This window comes from Synchiropus splendidus, chromosome 1 (genome assembly GCF_027744825.2).
Source record: "Synchiropus splendidus isolate RoL2022-P1 chromosome 1, RoL_Sspl_1.0, whole genome shotgun sequence".
Taxonomy (NCBI): domain Eukaryota; kingdom Metazoa; phylum Chordata; class Actinopteri; order Syngnathiformes; family Callionymidae; genus Synchiropus; species Synchiropus splendidus.
In genome coordinates, this window is record NC_071334.1 from 58,462,714 (window position 1) to 58,485,496 (window position 22,783).

The 22,783-nt window shown below is 39.8% G+C and overlaps 2 protein-coding genes across 2 annotated transcripts; one reads left to right on the top strand and one right to left on the bottom strand.

Annotated features, from left to right (window-relative positions):
• Window positions 1-257: 257 nt before the first annotated feature.
• Window positions 258-9,950, bottom strand: lrsam1 (leucine rich repeat and sterile alpha motif containing 1). The gene is made up of 25 exons (XM_053871209.1): window positions 9,538-9,950; window positions 8,663-8,787; window positions 8,511-8,567; window positions 7,987-8,031; window positions 7,545-7,622; window positions 7,349-7,417; window positions 6,827-6,911; window positions 6,630-6,751; window positions 6,471-6,561; window positions 6,238-6,344; window positions 6,106-6,135; window positions 5,913-6,035; window positions 5,506-5,645; window positions 5,396-5,440; window positions 4,967-5,037; window positions 4,418-4,517; window positions 4,254-4,341; window positions 4,102-4,176; window positions 3,644-3,724; window positions 3,088-3,183; window positions 2,826-2,924; window positions 2,619-2,750; window positions 2,136-2,202; window positions 1,819-2,003; window positions 258-1,638 (listed from the first exon to the last, which is right to left on the bottom strand). Exons 2-25 carry the CDS (start codon window positions 8,732-8,734, stop codon window positions 1,516-1,518), a joined length of 2,181 nt encoding a protein of 726 aa, XP_053727184.1. The 5' UTR covers window positions 8,735-8,787; window positions 9,538-9,950; the 3' UTR covers window positions 258-1,515.
• Window positions 9,951-10,967: 1,017 nt separating this feature from the next.
• Window positions 10,968-21,577, top strand: lmo4a (LIM domain only 4a). Its single transcript, XM_053853808.1, has 5 exons — window positions 10,968-11,133; window positions 15,572-15,823; window positions 19,068-19,164; window positions 19,234-19,392; window positions 19,513-21,577. Exons 2-5 carry the CDS (start codon window positions 15,585-15,587, stop codon window positions 19,519-19,521), a joined length of 504 nt encoding a protein of 167 aa, XP_053709783.1. The 5' UTR covers window positions 10,968-11,133; window positions 15,572-15,584; the 3' UTR covers window positions 19,522-21,577.
• The last annotated feature ends 1,206 nt before the right edge of the window (window positions 21,578-22,783 follow it).

A 22,783-nucleotide genomic window follows, 5' to 3' on the forward strand; every position in this document is an offset into this window, starting at 1 on the left:
TGAACACTTTCCGAATTCTTTATTATCATATCTGTTTTATTCTTGGCTGTAAACTCAAAACCGTTGTCTGTCTAGACACAAGTAATAACTGATGTACGTTAACAAATAACATAGAATAGTGCTATACATTTAATGAGTGTCATTAATGAGAGAGGGTCCTTCACATGCAGTATTAAAAAGGTCAATATTTTAGAAACGACCAAGCAGAACAAGAAAAGATTGAACTAATCAGAATTTATTTGTAATAATATCTTACATTCTCGGCCCACTTAGTCTTGTTTCTAATTTGAATGAATTACGCAACACTGTGATGACAATAATTTATGAAAACTTGAGAGATTTCAACACTGTTCTCCGTCACAAAATAATCTTCTGGTTCCCTTTTTTTAATGAGACACAGTGAAACATTTTAACATGTCTTTATCATCAGGGTATATTGCACATGATGAGGCATCAAAAAACAGACATAAAAACACACATTTTGCACGACAATGACTGTTGACATTTATATATGTTTACACACAACAGACTTACATTTAATAAGTGGATTTCTTGAAACATGCTAACATGGAGAGTTAAGAGCACTTGAATATACTAACGCTTGTGATGGCTGCGCACAGTCAGTGTCAATGTATTAACAGTATTTGGTTTAGTTCCACATGACAAGACAACTTAAGCAAGTTAATTGATGATCCTAGCGCTCAGCTCAGCAAAGTGATTACTTGAACAGTCAGCGCAAACTTTCAGCTATGGCATTCCATTTTTATAAAGTCTGATTTGTTTTCAGACCAAACCCTAGATTATCAAGTGAAATGGATGAGAACAACAACACAAATTTTTTTCACATTGAGTGTTGTCTGGTTTTCATGTGATTGTCTATAAAAAAATGCACATTGCTAATCTCCCGACACGCAACATGATAATGTTTAGGGAGTTTCCTTACTACGTTAAGTTTTGTTAGAGACTTCCAGTCAAGCTCTACTTAATGACGTTAGCTCAAGGGGTTTGGGTTATGTGTATTGATGCTACAATCATGAGGCCACATGGCATGCACATATATTCCAGCATTATGGCTATTTTGTGTGGTCTCTAACATCAAGGAAATGCTTGATAGCAAACATAAATGAAACAACATGGCCTCAAAAGAACGTGAGTAAATTATTTAACGATTAAATAATAGAATAATGTAACATAACTTGCAGGGTTGTGTGATACAGATGCAAATGGAACAGCGTCAGAGCAGTCATTGCCAGAGGAAGGCACATACATACATTTTAAAAGATAGAGAACACAATCTGCGTTAAACAGTACAATTAGTAATGTACTTTTTGAATATATCTATTTAAAAAAAGAAGACAAAACACAGTAGGCTTAATTACTAGTGGAAAGAAAAAACAAATAAAATATGCCAATTAAAGTACTCAGGTGTTGCAGCTGTTTTACCCTGCAAAAGCGAGCAGCATTAAACCATGCACCGGTGAAGGGGAAGAGATCACACACATCTGGTGGTTGCCTTTAGCTTTGGTAGAGACGCACGCGCTGGGATATGCAGCCTCGGCACAGAGGGCAGTTTTCAAGCGCATCGCTGCAGACTTGACAGCAGCAAACATGACCACAGGGCAGAAAAATCACCTGAGACTGAAGACAGAGAACATCATTTTCATTTGGTTATAAACACAACACTAATTGTTGAAGACCACAACAGTTTCTTGGAGAACTAGATAGTAAAAACCCACATTAACAGAGGCAGTAAGGGTAATATACTATAATGATAAATAAAATGAAGATGATGATTTGAGGCATTGGTGGATTTCTTACCCCTTGCTCCATGCACACCACACACTCGGAGCCCCCAGGTCCCTCCACTGGGCTGGGAGCAGAGGGTGTGACTGGAGTTCCAGGGGTCAGAGGGGGACTCTGAGAGGTGGAAGAACGAGGGGTTGATGGAACTCTCGGCAGCACTTCTGTTTCTTCAACTTTGTCAAAACCCTTAGAAGTTCCAGCTGAATAAGAAAGAACCAGAAACATGATCAGCAGACATCCGCAATATAAAGTGCAATAAAAAGTGAGGAGGAGATATCAGCTTCAAAAAGCATGTGTTCTCCGGCACTATGGAGTGTAACGTTTGCGTCTACCTTCAGGCTGGTATTCACGGGCCCAGTTCAACAAAGCTTTCTGGATGCCAATTTCATTTACACCAAGCTGAAATAGAAAGAGTTTTCTTAGTTGGTTACGAAGAGCAGACAATGATGGTGGATCATGCCGTAACAATCATGACACTCATCAGGGTCAACAACGAGCAGTAGATGAAACTCAGGGTAATCTCAGACATGGTCCCCACAAATACACATATTTAAAAACATGTTTCATAAAGGGGGCAGTTTCAAAACATTCTTGCCCTCTCCAGTTGCATTAGCTGAAAACAGTGGAGACACAGGCTGCAGTGTATTATATGGCAAGCAGGGGGAGACATGTTCAAAATCCAATGGCGACAACAGGAAAAGGAATTCCACTTATTGAACTGACCCTATTAAAAGGTCAAACCATCGCAGCTCAACATCACTAAAACAGCAGCAGAATTGTAGTAAACCCAACTTGATCGACAAGCAGATGCAAACCTTTTTGAGATCAGAGGAGTTCATGTGGCGAAGCGCCTCAACCGTCACTCTGTGGTGAGCCAACACTGGTAGATAATGTTGCGCAGACAGTTTACATAAAAGATTGACAAGCTCTTTCTCCACACCAGATTCCTGCAAAAAGATCACTCTTTTACCTGAAAGCAAAGACAACAAGATATGCCTGTGCTGCTGAGCTCAATACTGCACCTGCATGCGCAATGAAAGTGGCTTGGCATCCAGCAGTCTTTGGTACTGGATCATCCAATAGTTCTGCTGATTGGATTCAGATTTCTTCTCCATTTCCAGCTAGGACACACAGAGAGTTTAACACATTTTCCGAGATGAGAACTGTTTGTGCAAGAGAGGAAGTAATGAAGTAACGCTGGTTTTACATAGCCTTTAATGACATGTGATAATAACGGATTTTCTGCTTTTTGCTTGGCTGTAACTCATAATAACCTTTCCTCACCAGAACATGCTGCAGCTCCTGCTCTCTCTGGTGTTTCTGCTTGATGAGCTGCTGTAATAAGTCACCAAGAGCAGTGCGTTGCTCAACCAGAACCTCCTGGACACACAAGATCACAAGAGGTTAATTTAATTAATGTCATGCATCAAAACGATTTGAAGAAATGATTCCTTCAACTTTAAAAAAATGGAGTCTGCCTTTTCATCTTACACAGCCTTTCACAAACCAAATAACTGAGCATGTAACCATTCGTTTTTTTATACAAAAGAAAATACATACATACCTCTTGGCCATGAAACTATTTAAATCACTTTTTTTAAACCATAAGTCCTTGATGAAAAATGCCACGAGACTGAAATATCCATAATGAAAACAAAACTGAAACTGAGCACGCAAACTGCTAATTTTGTCTTCACTCTTAGTGTCATTTGGTAGAAAAGAAAGTACATGATGTTATATTTGTCTCGCGTCGGATGTTGTGTTTAAAGTGCAATGGCATGGTCAAAAGCGTAAAATAAAGATATGAGGGATGCAAAGAAACCCGGTGCCTGACACCCACCTGCAGGTTCTCAGCGTCCAGATTTCGTCTTTTAACCTCCAGTTTTGTCAGCTGCATTAATTCACCCTCAATGAGCTTGATCTGGGGACAGCGGAGAAGCAACATGAAGCTAGCAGGGAGACATGCTGTCCAACAAAAAGTCAGGATGCAAACAGTTGAGATGAGTCAGATGGAATGATTGTGTAGTTGAGGTTAACATGAGCCTCAAGGTGAAAAAAAATGACTTCATTAACAAGATAGCTTCCAAAAATTTGGCCCTTACTGAAGGCTATTTTCAATCCAGAATACCTTTTGCAAGTCAGATCGTGGATGCTGAAATCTTGTTAAAGATACCACCGAGAGGTTTGATGAGACTTTTTTTTTTGACCATAATGAAGTTTCTGCTTCTGGAATCGTCTTTCTTCTGGCATATATAAGAAAGTGGCTTGTTTTCAATAACCCGATTTCTCCATACAGACCTGGTTGCGGATGTAACCATGGACGGCATCTTTCTGCAGCTGCAGAGCTTGAAACGCTGCTTTCTGCATCTCCTCCTGCGCAGAATCACAGGTGTTGGGCCAAGAGTCTTTACTGTACTTAGAATAAAGTTATTAACCAGCAGCAGGCACACCTCTTGTAGAATGTGGGCGATGGCTTTAGATTTGTCCAAAACTTGAAGAGACAGCATCTTATCAAACTTCCTGTCCAGATTCTCCATACTGTCAAATAACAAGATAATAAATGACTGTTTTTTGTGCTCAAATGTCTGCATGCTTGTCATGTGTTCAGTTGAACCTTCTATAGGTTTCAGAGACAAGATTCCTTCGGCGGTGATCACTGGCCTCCTGGAGGTAACTCACAGCAGTGCTGTCAGACAGCATCTTCTGCATGGCAGCTAATAACAAACAATATGGAAGTGAGACATCTCAAAAGAATACGTCATTATTCAAAGTGACGTGGAGAGAGAGTTGAAGTTGACTTTTTCACTCTTAGAAAATGGCAGGATGTAACCGATTTTAACATTTTAAAACAAAGTTGAATTCCTGCTCACAAATGGTGAGATTTTATAGTGTAAAACTATTGACATCCCAGGCCAATACAAACAGAAGTTCATGTTACACAATATTCTGATTTGTGCTTCGTAATCTCTTGCACTTCTTTCTTTCTTGCTTGCTTTCTTTCTTTCTTCCTCCAATAAAGTACGGTACTTTTGCAGTTGCAAACAAAAGATAACAAGCAAAACAGTGAAAAAAATGCTGATGAATAAATCGAGAAATCCAATAAATATTACAAGAGCTCAGCAAATTATCACCAGCCTCAAACCGCAGATGAAAAGTTTCCCACCAGCCACTTCTCTCTTCCTCAGTGAATTAGCTTCTTCCTGCGTGATGGCAGTCAGATGCTCCATACGGATCCTGTTGAGTACCAGCAGAAATACATTTTTTTTCTCCCCTGAATAAATTTTATAATGATTCCTTACAATTATTTGGGTGTTTGACAATAAAGTTGTGGTGTAACGAATGTGACTCAGCTATACTCCATTCACACATCAACAATAAGTGAGCAAAATATTTGAAAGCAAAAAGGAATTTCAAAGTGACTGAAGGCCATAATCTTCCTTTCTCATAAGGAGTAAACATGAAGCATCTAACATGGAGAGTGCTCCATAAATAGCCAGAGTCTGGCAAGTGGAGAACAATCCGATAAGTGCTGTACTAGAGTGCCTTTCGTCTCCATGCTTCTGCAGATGTTATCAGTCGTGTGGCCACTCACCGGTCCTCCTCCATTGACTGCAGAAACTCGGCACTCTTTTTCTGCCTACAGGGAGAGAAATACAAGTCTTTTGCATTTGTAATGTTGATCCGATCGCCCAGTGAACTTACCTGTTGTTACCTATTAGCATGTTGCTGATGCGACTGCTGATGTCATCTTCAGCTTGTCTGACCTTGTCTAACACCAGTAACCTCTCAGCCTCCTGCGCCCGCTGCTGCTGGCTGACACCCTGCTCCATACGTTCCTGCTCCTGAACACACCAGTACACACGCAATTAACAGCAACTGGGCACAATCTGGAGCTAGTTAAAGATACAATCAGCTGAATAAAGGTACAATCCATAATACATTCAAGTGCGGGGAAAATGAACCTGCATAATGTGACAGACAAGTTATCACCAATATTAAGCTTTAACTACTTAATAAAGTTGTGTAATGACACCATTACAACATGCTGTTTTGGTTTGTCACAAGCAACATAAAAACTACAGCTTACTGAAAAATATTACGTTGCATACCTGTCGGACTGAGTTGAGGATAGTTTCCTTGCGGGAAGTGTTCATGAGCACAAGGTTTGTTTGCTCTTTCTGTTTTTCCTCCAAATGTCGCTCAAATGCAAGTTTCTCCTGCTGCTTTTGCTCCTGATACAGGGAAGAGTGACTGTTGAGGCAGAGGCTCTAGAAGATGTATGTGGACTTCAAAAAAACCCACCTTTCTCTTCTCATAGTCACTGAATCTATTCTGCAACAGAAAAATTGAGCATGTTGAAATTCCACCATCTTGCAAACGCATCAGCCATGTGTTGCTGACTCATTTGTTTGAGCTCTATAAGTTGTTGTCTACCTGCCATGCTTCCTCAAGTCCATCCACAGAGTCCAACACCTGTTTGCCAGAATCCTCCAGCACTGGCAGAAGATACTGAGACGGGGGGCAGTATTCTTCTCCCACCTCTGGATCAAAGTTAATCAACAAAAGATAAGTCCAGAACTTATAAAGCAAAAGCAGATTTCATTAGGTCATGGCTATAAAAGAATGTATAATCACTGAATAAGCACTTTATAGCTTGAACACATTACCTGCACACAGGTAGCGCTGGATACTCTCTGTTCCCTCCAAACACACAGTAGCAGGAGGGAAAGACATCGCTGCAGCATCCAATGAAAAGCTCTGGCCAGACATTCACTTATCAGATTCTCACTATATTTATAGTGTTAATTCAAAAACAAAAGCAATACCTCCAATGTCCGGATGTAGGCCATGGATTTGGGCAATTCTGTGATGTAGTTTTCACTCACATCGAGTGTGCGCAAGCTGCTCAAAGTGCTCATTGAGCTTGGCAGCTCTTTGAGGCAGTTGCCTTTTATTGAGATGCAGAAAACAGCTCAGTCAATAATAAATCCACTCGTATTTACATAAAACCAAAAGCTGTCACCTTTCAGATTAAGTGTCTGCAAAAGTCGTAATTCACCAATTGAGTCAGGGAGAACCTTTAAACGGTTCTTTTCCAGATTCAAAATCTGCAGAGGCAAAACATAGGCACACATCATGACGGGTTACCGTGTCACTGGTTCTTCATCCATGCACATCCTTTTCCCAGCCCACTAAGGTCATAATACAATCTCTGAGATGCGACGAGGAGGGCAGTATGAATATGCAGACATGGCCCACCTCTTTAAGGGACACAACATCACTGATATTTGACCTTTTCACTTAGAAATAACTATTTTAATGCAGGTAAGAGAGTAAAAACATGAATGACTCAGGGATTTCCTGAGTACCGACAAGTAAGTTACTCATCCTCTTCCTGAAACTCCCAAGAGACTACGAGCTGTCCTGTGGTTGCTCTACTGACATGTATACATACATCTCCTCTTCCAACACAAATCCCACCTTTTTCACACCACACTGACTTGAGTAGCTGTATTATAAATAGTAGGCGACAGACAGCGTCTACCTGCAGTGACGACAATTTCCCAATGTCATCTGGCAGAGCAATAATTTTGTTCTCATGAAGATCCAAAACCTAAATAAATGAGACAAATAGGAAGTCAGTCTTAAACGATACAGATAGAGAGTTCAGACTAGCAGGTTACACTTCAACCGACACAGCGAAGAACTTCATTCTGCCGCAGGGGTTTTAAGTGGTTTACCTTTAAAGTCATTAAAGCGCTGATGTCACAGCCTTTAGTCAGCAGAGTCCGCAGCCCATTGTTATGGACGATAAGAACCTGAGCAATGACAATCAGAGAGTCAGAATGCTGCTAGTTTTACCAATGAAAAGAGAGAATTTGTTAAACCACTAGGAATTCCTTTGAAACAATTACAGAACCCATGATGTTTAAGGTTGACTGTCTCTGCGCATTTGGCTGTGTAATGATTGGTTAGCATAGTGCTGCAAGTGCAAAGGTCAATTCACATTGAAGTGAAATGATTTGGCGTTGTTCGCCTCTTGTCCAAGTACATAATGTAACTTCCATATAACAATTAACCATTATTTCTGTGTAAGTCATGACAGCATATAAAAACTAATGTATTGACATTAACAAAGTGACTGAATAATATTGATGATTTACCATTAAAGATGTCCCTTACCTTTTTCTGAAGAACCTTACAAATGGAAAAGGCACTTGATGGAACCTGTGGCAAACCACAAAATAACCTTCAGTAACATAAACAATGCTTGCTTCATAATAAATTCCATTCCATTTGACTGATCAATTAATAAAATCTCAATGTGTAAGAGGATAATATAAATAGTATTTCACTCTCTCTTTTTATACAGCGGTATATTTCATTTCTCGGTTCCCATTTCAGGTAGATTATTTCGGATGTCTAAAAATGTAATGATGAAATTCCCCACTAATAAAGGCCATCTAATCTAATCTAATCTAATTTTAATATTAGTTGTGGATTTAGATATGTAATCATCCATGTCCTTGTCCATACAAAGGTCTTAAAAGGATTTAAAAATCATATGTTTGCTCAATTCTGACTAGCTGGTGTAATTATCAAGATAAACATTTTTTATGTTTTATATTTGTATATTTTATATACAATATTTTTGTAATCAATGTATAATATGTTGGGGTTTGTTGTTAAAAAATTTTCACTCTCACCTCCGAGAGTTCACATGACGATATATCCAGAATGTCATCAGCTCCAGCCTCCTTGGACTGAAAACAATCATGTATTAGTTTGAAAGGAAAACAGAATATTCAAATAGCTTTCAACAGTTTGGTAATCTAAGATGTTCTGGAGTTCTTCCTACCCGACACAGCTGGTACTCAAGCCTCTTCTGTGAGTCCTCACATGGCTTTCGCTTCTTAAAAAACAGCGGCATCTTGCCACAAGTCTGAATGCTGATTGTGGGATTTTTTTTTTCACTGCACACTCCTGTGGTAGAACAAATACAATTTCAGAGAAAATGGACTGAAAGACAAGATGGAACACAGTCAACTGTAGTCTGGACTGGTTAACACAATTCTGGATCAACAGTATTATGTACGATACAATAATCCCACATCTGTATTTTGAGTTATTGCTGAAATGAATTAAACAGTCTTGTAAGGATGAGAAGGTAAATTGTTCTGAATTAACTAAGGATCACCCAAACAAAGCCAACACAATTATAACGTATAACTTCTATGAAGTTCTAGAAATTTAAAACTGGAAAAATTAGACATCTGCTGGCTGAGTAGCACTTAAACTCACACATCTTAGCCAGGGTCTAAAACAAAGACTCGAACGGTGTTTGGCTCGTCAAACAACATATGAACGCCTTATTTACTGGATAAATATCTCGAAAACACCACTATTTTTGTGTCATCGTTTTTTTTAAATAGACCCATGTGGGTGTGGCGTTATTACGTAGTATTTACCGTAAGTAGCGCAGTTATTTCCACAACAACAGAAGAAAAAATAAACATACTGGTAACTAGTCATACTAGTCAAATCAATATCAATGTTCTTTGAAAACTGTCATTGTCAGCGTATAACGCATACGAATGATGGAAAACTAAAAAGACAGACTTAGCAAGCAGGACTTAGCGATGCTAACACGTTAGCCGTACGTGCCAACGCGTTAACATGTCATGACATCCAACAAGACAGTTATACGAAGAAACACACTTGTTCCATACTTACAGTTTAAAAGGAAATAGTTTCACCTCTTTCCGCTTACGACTGGAGGGAAGACAAGATGGTACTGATAATGCGGCAATGGATGACAAATGAATTATTGAAGGGTATCAGTCCAAATCGAGAAGAATAACGACAAATGCCTCTACGATTTGAGAAAAACGAATCCAGAAATGGGATGAGGTGAGGTCTGGAATGATCTGCGAGCCACTGCTAATAAAACCACAACAAATCTACCTTCGCTCTTCTTCTGGCGATCAATTATCACAATTCCATATCCGCAATATGCTGCCCCCTACAGCATCAAATATGCAATTACAAAGACAACGATTCTGACCCACTAGAGGAACATTCATCTTTCCAATCGTGAAGGGAATGTGCATTATAAAATAGCAAGTATAAATAACAAATTAAAAAAAAAAACAAGCTGCGCAAATAGTGGGGTTGAAAAAAGTGAATTGAAAAATGTTTATGGTTGTTTGTTTCTTTGTTTTGTAATCGCTTTATTACTATGATAAAGACAATGACTGTATTGCGTGTTCATTGAGGCACTACTTTTGCTTATGATAAGATAAATGGAACTACATTATAAACGAGAGGAAATTAATCAAATAAGGTACAATGTTTTCCAGATTAAAAGATAATAAAGTTAGTCGTTAGAGGGCGCTCTCTAACAATTTTCGCCCGTTCAGTAGTTCACACCTAAGTCAACAACTTAGTAACCTCGTTACTGGTAGTTTTAAATCCATACTTTCGTAATGCATCCAGCCTAATTGGATTGCATTTCCAATGTGTCGTATCAGATCATTAAAATAAGCAAGATGCCGCCGAGGAGCTGCGGGGTCCCTGCGCAGCTTTACACTAGATAATAAATGAGTGCTTGTTACAGCTGTGTCCCAATGTGATCTATGACTAGGTATTATGTTTATGCCCATGTGAGGTCACAGGAACGGCTATTAATAATTCATTTGGTGTCTCGTTTTGGTTGTGCCACCTCATAATGTTGGCGTTCATTTGACCAGATAGCCACAGTTTTCCAAAAACAGTGTCGACGCTTCAGGGAAAGGCATAAATAAATAAAGTCATAATAAAACATGTGTCGTTCTAAAATGTGTGTGATATGAAGTTGTTGTTTTCTGTCCTTTATTTTATTTTAATTTATGAGCCACGTTTTTCAAAAAGGGGAAATCTAAATAAAACACTAAATAATGTTGTCGACGCTTTCAGACATGATGAAACACTCAATTATATTGCCACATATTTTATTTAAGATTGTGTTCGTTCTCCAAACAAGGATTGTTGCTGTAAGCCGGTCTTATTAAATCCCTGAGCACCAGTAGACATCTATTATCCTGACAGCAGCGGAAGCCCCGCCCACTGCGCTCGTCACAAGAGGGACGGGCTCCGATGTGTTTAAATGAGATGAGGTCTGTTTCTTCTCTGTTCTCCTGCGTACCTGACTCACCCGAAGACTGGGCAGAGTGGGCTGAAGCCGCTCCGCTGTGGAGATATTTGTTCCAGCGGCCGAAACGAGAGTTGCGTTCCGTGAGAGCGACTACCGCGACTTTACCGCTCGGCGCAGCCTCTTTCCTCTTCACGTAGGTGAGTTTTTACACCGGTCATTACGGTAGTAATATCACCTGGAGCAGTTTACTATCGTTCAGGGCGTACGATAGAAAATGTGATATGGTGCGGTTTGTGTGGAAAATCTAGATATAAGATAACAATAATTAAAAAATAATAGTAATAATAGGCAACTTAATAGTTGTTCACACCGATGAGCACTGACTTTAAGTGAGCTCAGTCATCCAGCAGAGACTTGCAGAAGAGCCTGTTTATTTCAAACTGGTTGAGGATGACTGAGCATGTCTAAGTTATTTATTATCATTCTTGTTTTTTCATCGTCATGCTTTGTAACGACACGGATGATTATGACAAGTATGACCCACCCACTTTGTTTGTATTATTGAACAAGAATAATGAATTATCATTCCATACATTCAATTCTTGCGTATTCTGTGTGTTGTCATGTTCATAATTTAACCGGAAGTGTATTTCTTTTAGAACTTAAAAGGGTTTCTACTGGTGTTATTGTAATAGTCTGAGAAACTATAGATGCTCAGTATTGTAATGTTTCTGAACAGTTGCCTGCTACTGTATCACGCAGTGATGCGAGCAGAAATGGCTCGCATTGAATTACGTGACTGAAAGACACAAGAGGAAAGTAGTTTGAAGTCTGTTTATATTGAATGAATATTGTTCTGCTCAAATTTCTCCTTGAGTTAAACGACTTTGAATTTCCATATGGCCACTCATTAAAGTGATTAATATGGGTGTGTTTTTTTGTTTTTTTTTTTTGCTGTGCTTGCATCCTTCTCGAGGTCTGCGCAGCAGTGAAAGAACACCTTTGTGATTTGTGCGAGTATATGAAGCGTCTGCCAGAGGATCCTGTGCCCTTGGCTTTAATTAAACAGAGACTGAGTTAAAAGAGCTGTCTCTCAGGAGAGGCATGCAGAATTTGAGTAGGCACACATTTTCCAGCCATTGCTGTGAAATATTCACTCTGTAAATTCCATGGTTGAAGTGGGTGTGAGTTTATTTTTATAAATCAGTGCAAATCACTGAATTACCTGGCATGATCTCCATTTGGTTAGTGTTTTAACAACTTGTCTGATTTTATACTAATCTGTGTTCTTGTGTTTTTATGTTACTTATACGTCCTGCTGTTAGAAGAAAGAGAGCTTTATTATGCCTGGGTCTCTTTGCGATAAGATAAAAATGGCCCCCTGCATCCCCACTCTGACAAGTGATACGATTATATGTCCTACTTGTTTTACGATCCTCCCATGAGCCGCCTGTTAAAATTAGTTAATGTAACTCGGGTATATGAGGTCTAGCTCTCCCTGATGGAAATGTTGTCAAGCATGAATTGAAAGCCCAACTTTTTATAATGCTGCAACATGAGATACGTTGAAGGCATTTTTACAGGCATAGTGACAGGTACCCTATGTTCAGGATTCTCTTGCACTATCTCACAAGACTCATGTCATAAAGCCCAATATTCTGTGTTAAATATGTAATAATGTGGGAAAATGAATCTTTAAGCACCTGATTTGTGTCACAAAATCACTGTCAGTGTGTGTAAACCACAATGGAGCGGTGGGGGGTAGGGAGAATGTAGAATCTGCCATTTATCAAAGAATAAGGGCAAGTGACGCATTAATAGGTTGAGATGGTTGTAACATCTTGCATCTTGCAGCATCATCACCTGCCATCTTTTATTTAGAGACCAAATAAAAGCTCTTATTGGCCACCAGGAGTCTGAGGATGAATGGTTGTACAGTGCTCATCTTGGAATCTTCAAGCGCCACCTTCAGTTTAGCTTTTTTCTGTGTGGAGTTGATGTACTTAAGTTTCCTCCCACATCCAAAATCATCATTATTAATATCACTATAAACTGTGCATTGTGTGTGACAAAAATGTGACATGAACAAATGTATTGTGCAGAATACTGTTGTTTTTGTAATTGGTGTTTCAAAATAGTGCCATTGGTGGGCAGAACTATATCACCAAGGCAGCCAGAAAAAAACCTTCATTTAAGCGAGAGCACTTTGGTCCCCCCCTGCCATCCTCATTCACCTCTATTGTGTGGTAGTGGCAGTGGCATACTGGGTTGCTATTGGGAAGAGTGGAATAAATGTGCCTTTGTTAAACCTCCACCAATTGAAATTATTTTGTTGACTCTTGATGTATTGATTGGGAAATGCTGTTTTCCTGCTGTGAAAGATGTGCAGATATATTCCACAGCTGATGTGAGTCTAATATAGTAGATTCGAGGCATAGACCAGAGCATACAAAGATCAAGTCCAAGACTTTGAGACCGAGTCGAGAACAAGGGCAGGACCTAACAAAGTAGAATAAAGAAGCAGTAGACTATAAGTCTTACAGACACGCAGGTTTATTTCTTAATGTTATAGAAATAATTATAATAATTTTCTTAAAATAAACAGAGAACTGAAATGCTATCAATGAAACAAGCTAACCATACATTCTGTATTCAGTTTGGTCTCGACGCGGACCGAGGTTTGATGGTCTTGACTACAATTGAAGCGACCAGCGCGTGAAACGCATGAGCTTTGGGTGAAATCTTTCCTTTCATTTCATGAATCCCAATTGCAATAAAACTGAGAAAGCCAAATTGGTACACCCAGAATTAGGAAGTGGACTTCCTAATTCTGGGTGACTCACTCTTTCCAACTCAATCATGCACACAAAACATAATAATACCAAACAAATTGGAGTTTGGTGCCGACGCCTGTTGGTAGCTGGACTGCAAACTCAGGCGAGTTACCGCGGTGTTCTTCTGCTGATTAGATCCAGGTGTCTGCTCATAAAAATACGGCTATTGAGGGCAGACGGCTTCACTGCGGCCCACCAGCTGCTGAGATCTCAAACCAGTGAGTGGGAGGGCTGCTGGTAAATCTAAACAAGGCCTTGCTGAAATTAGACTCGCTCAAGGACAAATTGTGCTGCTGTTGCTGGTTTGGAAAATGAAATGGAGCCCTGCGATTATTGGAAGTTGTTGTTGTTGGCTAATTATAAGTGATGGAAGTGGCCATGCTGCTGACTCATTGCTGAGTAGCACATCATGACTCGAGTCGGACTGATTCAAAGAGAGAATTAAATCCAGCTGTGGGGGGAAATCGGTGCAGTGGTGTAATGGAAAAGGAGCGCAGTGGACTTGCTGAGGTACAAACCAAGTCATGTCATGCAATTTCCAACAATAATTATCACCGCTTTGCTGAAGACTGTTGAACTTCCTCTTGGGATAAATCAATTTTGAGGGAATTTATTTGTTAGCCGGAAAAGCCTCCTTGGTTTTTTTGCTCCCAACTTATTAAAACTAACAACGTAACAGCTCATCAGGAGCGAGTGCTTGCTGGCAGAGTTCAATTTCACATTCCTCCTCGAGAAAATACCCCAAGATTATTTCAAAAGGCTTCACAGGGATTCAAATCCATCCAAGGCCAAGAGCCACAATGACAATTCTAGCCATCCATTTGTTGACATTCCTGATTAAACTGCGCACCATGGGTTCACTGAGGATGCAGCCAGACTGCAGCTGTCAGAAAGCAGTAAAATTAAGAGGACAAATTGGGGAAAAGGCTGCTTTCTTAAAGTTATTGTCGCTTTCTATAAAGTGCACTTTTTGATTAAGAAGTTGGAATAGCTAGAAGCAGAATGCTCAGAATGGTTTTAATTAAAATGGATGCACAAAACGAAATTCTTCTCAGATTTATTTAATAAACAGAATCAGTCTTTAAAAAGAAAAGAAAAGAAAAAAGAGGGAAAAATCCAATTCCCATCCCTCTTAGCAATTCAAAACAGGGATGCTGAACATGAATAGAAGTGAAAATCCAGAATGGTTACAAAATAAAATGAAATAGATCATAAGAGGACTATGCAGTTGTTACTTAACCACCATTTTTGACTGTATGAACAAATTATGTGTGATATTTTATCCAAGTACAAAACTATGGGTCCCAATTTCCAATACAGGAGTGAAAACCTGATCACACAAGGGCAATAATTGGAGTAAGCCGAAAAAAATTATAATTTTGCAAAACAGCTCATTTTTTTCCAGAAAACATGAAAACTTCTCATCTTTTAATTCTTGGAAGGAAATGTGGAATAATTATCTCTGTGTTTGTTCCTCATCAAGTGTTCAATTCAGGGAAGGTTCTCTGTAATTGTTGATAATTATATTGTGTGTTGCTTAACATGGCTCACAGCTGGAATCCTCAGTGCTTACAAGATAAACACAAACATGAATCTGCATTGACTTTTGAGCCAACCACCTCACAGACTGCGTGAAATGACTCGGTGGGTTGGATTTGGTGTCCAAGGCCTTGACTCGTTTTCAACATAGTCGATTTGATACAAACATCAAATAAAAAATTTTGTTTTCGCAAATGTCGTGTATTCCATATACAACTTGTCCTGTAACCATATCACCGTTCTTCTTCTGGTTTGTTCTCAGTTCTGGAGCTGCGATGGTGAACAGCAGGGTGGAGGTTCCCACGGTGGCAGTGATGGGCGGCGGGGCGACGGCGGGCAGGTCCTGTGCAGGATGTGGAGGGCGAATTGCTGACCGTTTCCTGCTGTTCTCCATGGAGCAGTACTGGCACACGCGCTGCCTCAAGTGCTCGTGCTGCCATGCTCAGCTGGGCGAGTACAGCAGCACTTGCTACAGCAAAGGAGGGATGATCCTCTGCAAGAACGACTACATCAGGTGAGTCTGGTGAGATTGATGGTCAGGATATGGGGCTTCTTTGAATGTATTTTGTGAAAAAAAAAAGACACATTTTATTTTACCAATCTAATTTACCAATCCACTGCCTGCGATATAATTACACAGGCCTCATTGACACTAGTAATGTCAGTCCAGTGAAAAGCACTTGCATAACTCACACTACAAATCCCAAAATGCACTGCAACAGTTGATACTATGGTTGTATGAGTGGAATGTTTAACTCAAATATTATTCATTTCCTTTCCTAAAGTTGATGTATGTAGAATTAGGAGAATAATGTTTACAAGTTAGATGTAAACATCAGATGCTATACTCTTTGATACCTTATTTGCAAATCATTACCAATTACCACAATTGTGCAGATTGAAACTAGTTTGAAATGTTTTCATCTCAAACTCTAGCATTCAATTTATGAAAAAAAAAAAAACAAGTTTAATCGCCCCAGTGAGAAAAGGAATCCACTGTCCTGCACACTGTCACTGGCAGTGTTTAAGAAACATGGAACAGTTGCGTGTCAAATTGATTTAGGAATGTAATTATCTTGTTTATACGCCATTGTGGTTCTGTCAAGTGTGAAGCGCTTTTGCCGTCACACACCATTAACTCCCTCAGAAGTGATCTAACGTTTTTAAGGTAAATTAAATTGTTGGCGTTGTTAGATGTCTAAAGCAGTGAAGAAAGCACAAACAATACTGACAAATAACCGAGCGTCTGCAGCCGCTAGCCTCAAAATGGCTCCCTTTAAATATAAACATGAGGATTTCTGGAGGAAAAAGAGCAAAACGATTTTTGGAAGTTTTGCATTTGTAGCTAACCCTACCTTGGCTGAGTAATTTTGAGATTCAAAAGCTTGACAAGATAACTGCTAAAGCGTCCAACAAAATTAAAAAAAAATCTTGACAGATTTGGTTTTCAAATTCCACCCATACTGTGCGTTTTTATCAGCTGAACACAAACAAGATAGTGATGGAATAACAGCAAAACAGCACAATGGGAAGAAAGGTCTTTTGACACATCAAACTCCCAGTGGAGAACAATGCAGAGCAAAACTTTTTAATCCAAACCAAATCACACTCTCTGGACATAAAACATGTCATACATCCAAAATGGCTGTCTGATGAAAAACAGAAGACAAGAAAACACCTTAACTCAAAACAGCATTAGAACACATGGAAGATTCTGTCTGGCAGAACTATTGAGCACATAAGCGTCTTCACTGGTATTATGGAACAAGTTGACTTTGATAAGTAGAAGACACTGCTGAGATTACTGTGAATTTGTGTGTGTCACACAGTGATTGAGCTGCCCATGTCTGTATCAGGTTTTTAGTAAACAGGGTGTCTGTGTGGCAGAATGGGGCAACACAGATGGGGATTGTGGGAAACCACATCGGCTGGATGTGGAAAACCACAGCCTGCAGAGGAGGAGCTGAGACACAGAGGACTTTGTATATCAGGCCAGTAATAATACTCTGGCATTAAGAGTCGCACTTGCGAGAGGAATACAACGCTTACTGTAAACACCAGTTACAGTGAAATCCTTGTCCCAAGTGTTACACTCGAGAAATTTATTGAAGTGTTGATTCAGCCATGCTCGTGGATTTCATTAGGGTTAAGTGTGTGTCTTCACAAAAAATAGAATAAAATGAGCGTCATTAAAAACACATTAAGAGTTCACACACTCACACCTGCCACATGAAGCAGATGCAGACACGCCCCTGAATCCAGCTCTTATTAAAAACATGCCGTTCACCACAGCTGTAAAACAACGACAAAAGGGTGAGCTTATTTAGACTCTTATTGGAATAGTTTACAAAGGAAATTGGGTTCCATTTGGTGTTTCATTTCCGAAATCTTGAGCTGAGCAAAATTAATGAGTTGAAAAAGTCACATTTCCAGAATGGGAAGGTTGGCACAAGAGACAGCAGCATTAAAGGAGGGAAACACAAACCAAAGGAATGTTTATTGTAAGAACAAATGACTGAACGTTTTATTTTAGATGGACAAATTAAAGTTGAACTTTTTGGTCCTCCCCAAACATTTTTTCCCCACGCCAGAATCAGCTTGACGTGAAACAATGCTCACTGCGCCGTGGTAAAACATATTGTTTTGATAAGTTTAGAACATTACAACTATGTGGAAGTGTCTAGTTGTCATTCTTTCTATACCTCCCTCTCCACCTCTCTTTGTCTTCTGCGCAAGGGAAGTGAAGTGATCTCTGAAGCGCAACAGCTGCTTCTTTCTTTTACAAGCTCATTTCAAAAACAAAACAACAGCTACAGATTTTTGAGAAAACTGTGAAAAATAGCTTTGCAAATGTATATAATTTAATAGTTTTTGACATAAATAATTTCTACTAAAGCTATTAACAAATGTTATGTTGACAAAATGTATTTTATGTGGACTGACAACTGTTTCTGTTGACATATGCTTGATGAGTAGAAATGCAAATCCAGAACAGGTTAAATGTAATGTATATACAATAATTAATATGAAGGTGTTTAAAAATATGCAAGACAAGGACCCAAATTATGAAACTGATTCAGCAAAGAGTGATCATTTAATGCTGCTCTGTTGTGGCAACTGAATGTGCATGTTTTCCCTATACTCTTCTGCACACAGCTGGGACATGTGCTACCCTCTTCAGGGAGTAGGCAGAAGAATATGAATGAATGTTATTCCATGTTTTTAAATATGGAGGCGTGTGAAGTATGAAGATCATGTATAGAGTATAGGTGAAGTATAATCGGTGTATGTGCGTGGGTGTAGGTTAATTAAGGAGGACAAGGATCCTCTCAGGCACGCTCATTAAGTGTCTGTCTGGATTAAGATAAAGAAAATAATTACTTGGTGGAGTCACTGAAGGAAGGAGAGAGAAAGAGGGAGACGGTGAGGGAGAAAGAGAGACCACCAAAACCTTTGCACTGTCAAAGTCTGACACAAGTCAATCTTTCCACGGATCCCAACGTGGGATTTTCTTATTTTAAACAGGGAATTCACACTAGTGGTGACGGACTCCTTCCCTTTGACACTGACGTTGTAATTAATGTAGGAATTCACTACTTTTTTTGGAAATAAAAAAAAACAAAATTTCATTAAATTGCAGATTGTTGTTCCCTCTGAAGAGCTGGTGGAGTCATGTGCTCCAGAACCTTCTTGATCCATGTCAAACAATGAAATGTAAAATTATTGTTATTGACGAAGGTTTCTGTTTTCTCCTTCAGGTTGTTCGGACACAGTGGAGCCTGCAGCGCCTGTGGACAGTCCATTCCTGCCAGTGAAATGGTCATGCGCGCCCAAGGAAACGTCTACCACCTTAAAGTAAGTTACCATTATTAAGATCCCGGCGTCAAGCATCCAGAGTTCTAGACTGTTTCTGACGTTTTCCAGTGTTTCATCTGTGCGACCTGTCGGAACCGGCTGGTACCAGGCGACCGCTTCCACTACATCAATGGCACCATCTTCTGTGAACACGACCGGCCCGGGGGAGGTTTGCTCAGCGGACACACGACCCCCCTGCAGGCCAACAGCATGATATCCGACCAGAAGGTGAGCAAAGAGGTTACAGAAGCAATGTATGTTGTAAATCGGTCACTGAAGCTAATGATGATGTGAGTTTTTCTTGACGGTGGAAGCGCCTTTCATGAGTATAATTCGTTGTGTCAACAGGTCTGCTGAGGAAGACAGTGGGAACCGAAACATGTGCCTTCTCCACCTTCCACCATCAGCGTCGCCCTTTACGTCTGCCTAAGGGAAACTGTTGGAATTTCAAGACTGTTGGAATTTATTTATACCGTCACTTGTGTTTCTTGTGAACCGTAGCTCTGCTATCCAAAAGACATGGTAACAGGAAAAAGCAAAGGCCTGTGTGTCATTGCTGAATTCCATGATTTCTAATGGAATCAATCCCCAGTGGACGCTGAAGATGTGCGACACTCAAAGACTGATGTTTGACGTACAACATTAGATGTGTTTTTAACTAAGATGAACACATTATATGTTAGTCCTTGTTGACAGTAAATGTGCGTGATGAACATTTCATTTACCCTTTTCTGCACAAGTGATATTAACCATGTAAAAATAAATAGAAAGCCATTAGCGATGAAGCATTTACCTCACATAATGTGTGGACAAAACATGGCAGCGAACCTGACGTCCTTTTCTGCATTTGCAGTGTCATTTTCTTTCATTTTTTTATGTCCATATATCTCAGTCATATTTAGAGTCAAGCAGAGGAAACCACTTTCTATGTGGAAATATTATTGCCGCAATATTCAGACGACTGTGTTGTTTCCGTGTTTAAAGAGAAGAGCGCCAATCCATCAACCACAATTCAAGCTACGTTACATTAATCTGGTCGTGGCTTGCACTGTAATAATCCTACGATGGAGTACTTGAAAGTGCAAGACTATGGTCAAATGAAATTTGGCCAAACAGATGTGTCACTCAAGTCTTGGGGGTGAACTCTGATCTGCTATGTCATGTTTTTAGAGTTACAAATGTGTTTTTGAAATGGAATGTCAAAAAATGTGTGCTGATTTAATGACAAACTGATCAACTCCTGCTACAGGAGAGTAGAAGAAGTGTCAACAGTAAATTCCGAAAAGGAGGAGATGAAGAAAGTGGCTTACTGTGGTCCTGAAAGACTTCCGATTGGTGTTTCAGGAGAAAAACTGGCCTTGCGACCTTGTATTGCAACAAATATGACATGTTAACAGAAATTATTTTAGCTTTGTAAAGTCACAAATTCCTCTTTTATTCAGCTTCAAAGGCGTGTCCTTGTTGGTCATGAGTCAGCCCCAGCCATTGTACATCTAGCATCAAGACTGAAAATGTTTCTCCAATTCAAAACTTCTGTTTGAACTCTTCCCATGATGCATCTCTGCAGACTAACAGTGCCATCAACTGTTAGACATGCCACTGACATCCTGGTTTGTTTTTTTCAGCTATGAATGAGATGAATTTGATGAAAGCGAAAAGAAAATATTGAAACTTGTTCAGTGATTATTGAGAATGGATTGTTGTCAGATCAACCCCACTATTTCATGCTATTCATACCTAAAAGTAGGACATCCAGCTTTAATTCTAGACAAGTAGCGCATTAATGTCTGAACACATGGATGGAATGGCTTTTGGAAATGTGGCCGTGCTCAAGTGGCTCAGGTATTCCTCGACGGCGGAGGCCCCGGGGCAGACCCAGGCATGCTGGGGAGATAACTGTTTGAAGGGCTGGAGGAGGTCTCGGGTGAAAGGGAAGGTCCTAGCTAGTCCCTGCTGCCCCCTCGACCCGACGTCAGATAAGCAGAGGGAAATGGACTGAAACACTCTTGTTGTCTCTCAAAAGGGCCGTCACCTACTTGTTTTTAAGGATGATCAGGCTAAAGCTACATGAAGAGAGTGGAGTTCGCCGAATGAAAACGAAGCACTTGCAGTTCTCAGACAAACATGGCTGATTACCCACAGGAATGGGATTTCAAAGGCCTAAGCCCGGGCCATTACAGAAGCAATTAAAGTGGGATGCACTGGAGGCCTGCGTGGGCTTTAGCCGCACTCCAGTGTCGCAGACTAATGAGGCCTAATCTGGTGAGCTGGTCTAATTAAAAGGGAGGGAGCTGTTTCCTGTGGGGACGCAGTAGTTTCGGGCCTGCGTCGCCGTCCACGGGATAAAAAGGAATAAATGCTTTTGTCAAACCGAAGGATTCATTTTCCCTGCTTTTGCCTCTCAAATAAAGCGTTCGACTTCTTGTTTTACAACCATGTGTTTTCTTTGAAACTCTGAGTTCCCACTCCGTGTTGTTTGGTTGGCTAGAGGGAGCCATGCGGGGCGGCCTGGGCACACATGAGTAGCCAGCTGCAACTTTTCAAATTAACAGACCCAAAGAACTCAGCAGCTCCTCTCACTGGGTTTGCCCAATTAGCTTCAGATTCACGGCAACAATGAGGCTTTTAATGGTCGTGTTTCAAAGTTCCCTTTCATAATGACAGAGGCCAACACATTCCTCTGGTTTTGTCGGTCATGACTTCAAACCTGACGCCAAGATTTCTTGGAAGATACTTAAAATGCTATTCATCATGTCGGTGATATCTTCCTAGAGTTTTCCGTGACAAGCTCCAGCTGTCACAGAAAGCATTGCTGTACCATGAGGCAGGTATGTCTCTAGTCCAACTCAGCAAGTCTGGCTTCTTGATAAAAGCACCAGACTAAGGAAAAGGATTTCATTAAGCATAAAGCAGCAGAGCTGTGGTGATACAACATTGTAACTGTGAAGACGTTTGGAAACTAGAAACACACAGAGAGGGCAGACCTCGGCCAAACCATACAGAGTGCACTAGCCATTGGGACAAATAACTAAATCCAGATCAGGTCCAAAATAGAATCACTTGTTCTTTATCCCATAATTGATGTGTCCTGAGAATTTCATCAAAATCTTAGAGCTAAGTTACTAACAAAGAGGCAGACAAACCATCAACGTCCGAGATGCGATGTATGTATGTAAGGATGTACCAGGAGCACGACTCAAGAAAAAGACACTTCATCAAACATGCAATTGAATGTTATGGAAGTTTAAAGTGGAATTTCAGAAGAGCCAAAATTTGCAAATAAAGGTGGAGATAAATACGTAAAAATAAACTGAAATGAAAACAGCTATAGTTATATAAATAATTTCCCTTTGGCAGTAATATTTTCACTATTGTTCCTGTTTTCATATTTATTCCATCACTTATTTTTTCAATTCAATTTTCCTTATTCATTTCTATATATATATATCATTTATGTCTGCAATTGTAAGATATTAGCAACAAAATCAGAATGACAACATCCCATAACATTTTCTACAGTATAGCAAAACACTAAACATTACTATTTTTTTGTTTGTTTGACCTCATCTGTTACTTTATGATGCACAAAGTGAACTAAGAACAGCAGAAAACACTAGCT

Excerpts from the sequence above, each read along its gene's own strand:
- lrsam1 (XM_053871209.1), bottom strand. The coding sequence starts at position 8,734 with ATGCCGCTGTTTTTTAAGAAGCGAAAGCCATGTGAGGACTCACAGAAG. Across the intron at positions 6,036-6,105 it reads GTGACTATGAGAAGAGAAAG|GAGCAAAAGCAGCAGGAGAA; the intron begins GTGGGTTTTTTT and ends TCCCTGTATCAG. Across the intron at positions 4,342-4,417 it reads GTCTCTGAAACCTATAGAAG|TATGGAGAATCTGGACAGGA; the intron begins GTTCAACTGAAC and ends GTTATTTGACAG.
- lmo4a (XM_053853808.1), top strand. The coding sequence starts at position 15,585 with ATGGTGAACAGCAGGGTGGAGGTTCCCACGGTGGCAGTGATGGGCGGC. Across the intron at positions 15,824-19,067 it reads TGCAAGAACGACTACATCAG|GTTGTTCGGACACAGTGGAG; the intron begins GTGAGTCTGGTG and ends TTTCTCCTTCAG. Across the intron at positions 19,165-19,233 it reads GAAACGTCTACCACCTTAAA|TGTTTCATCTGTGCGACCTG; the intron begins GTAAGTTACCAT and ends GACGTTTTCCAG.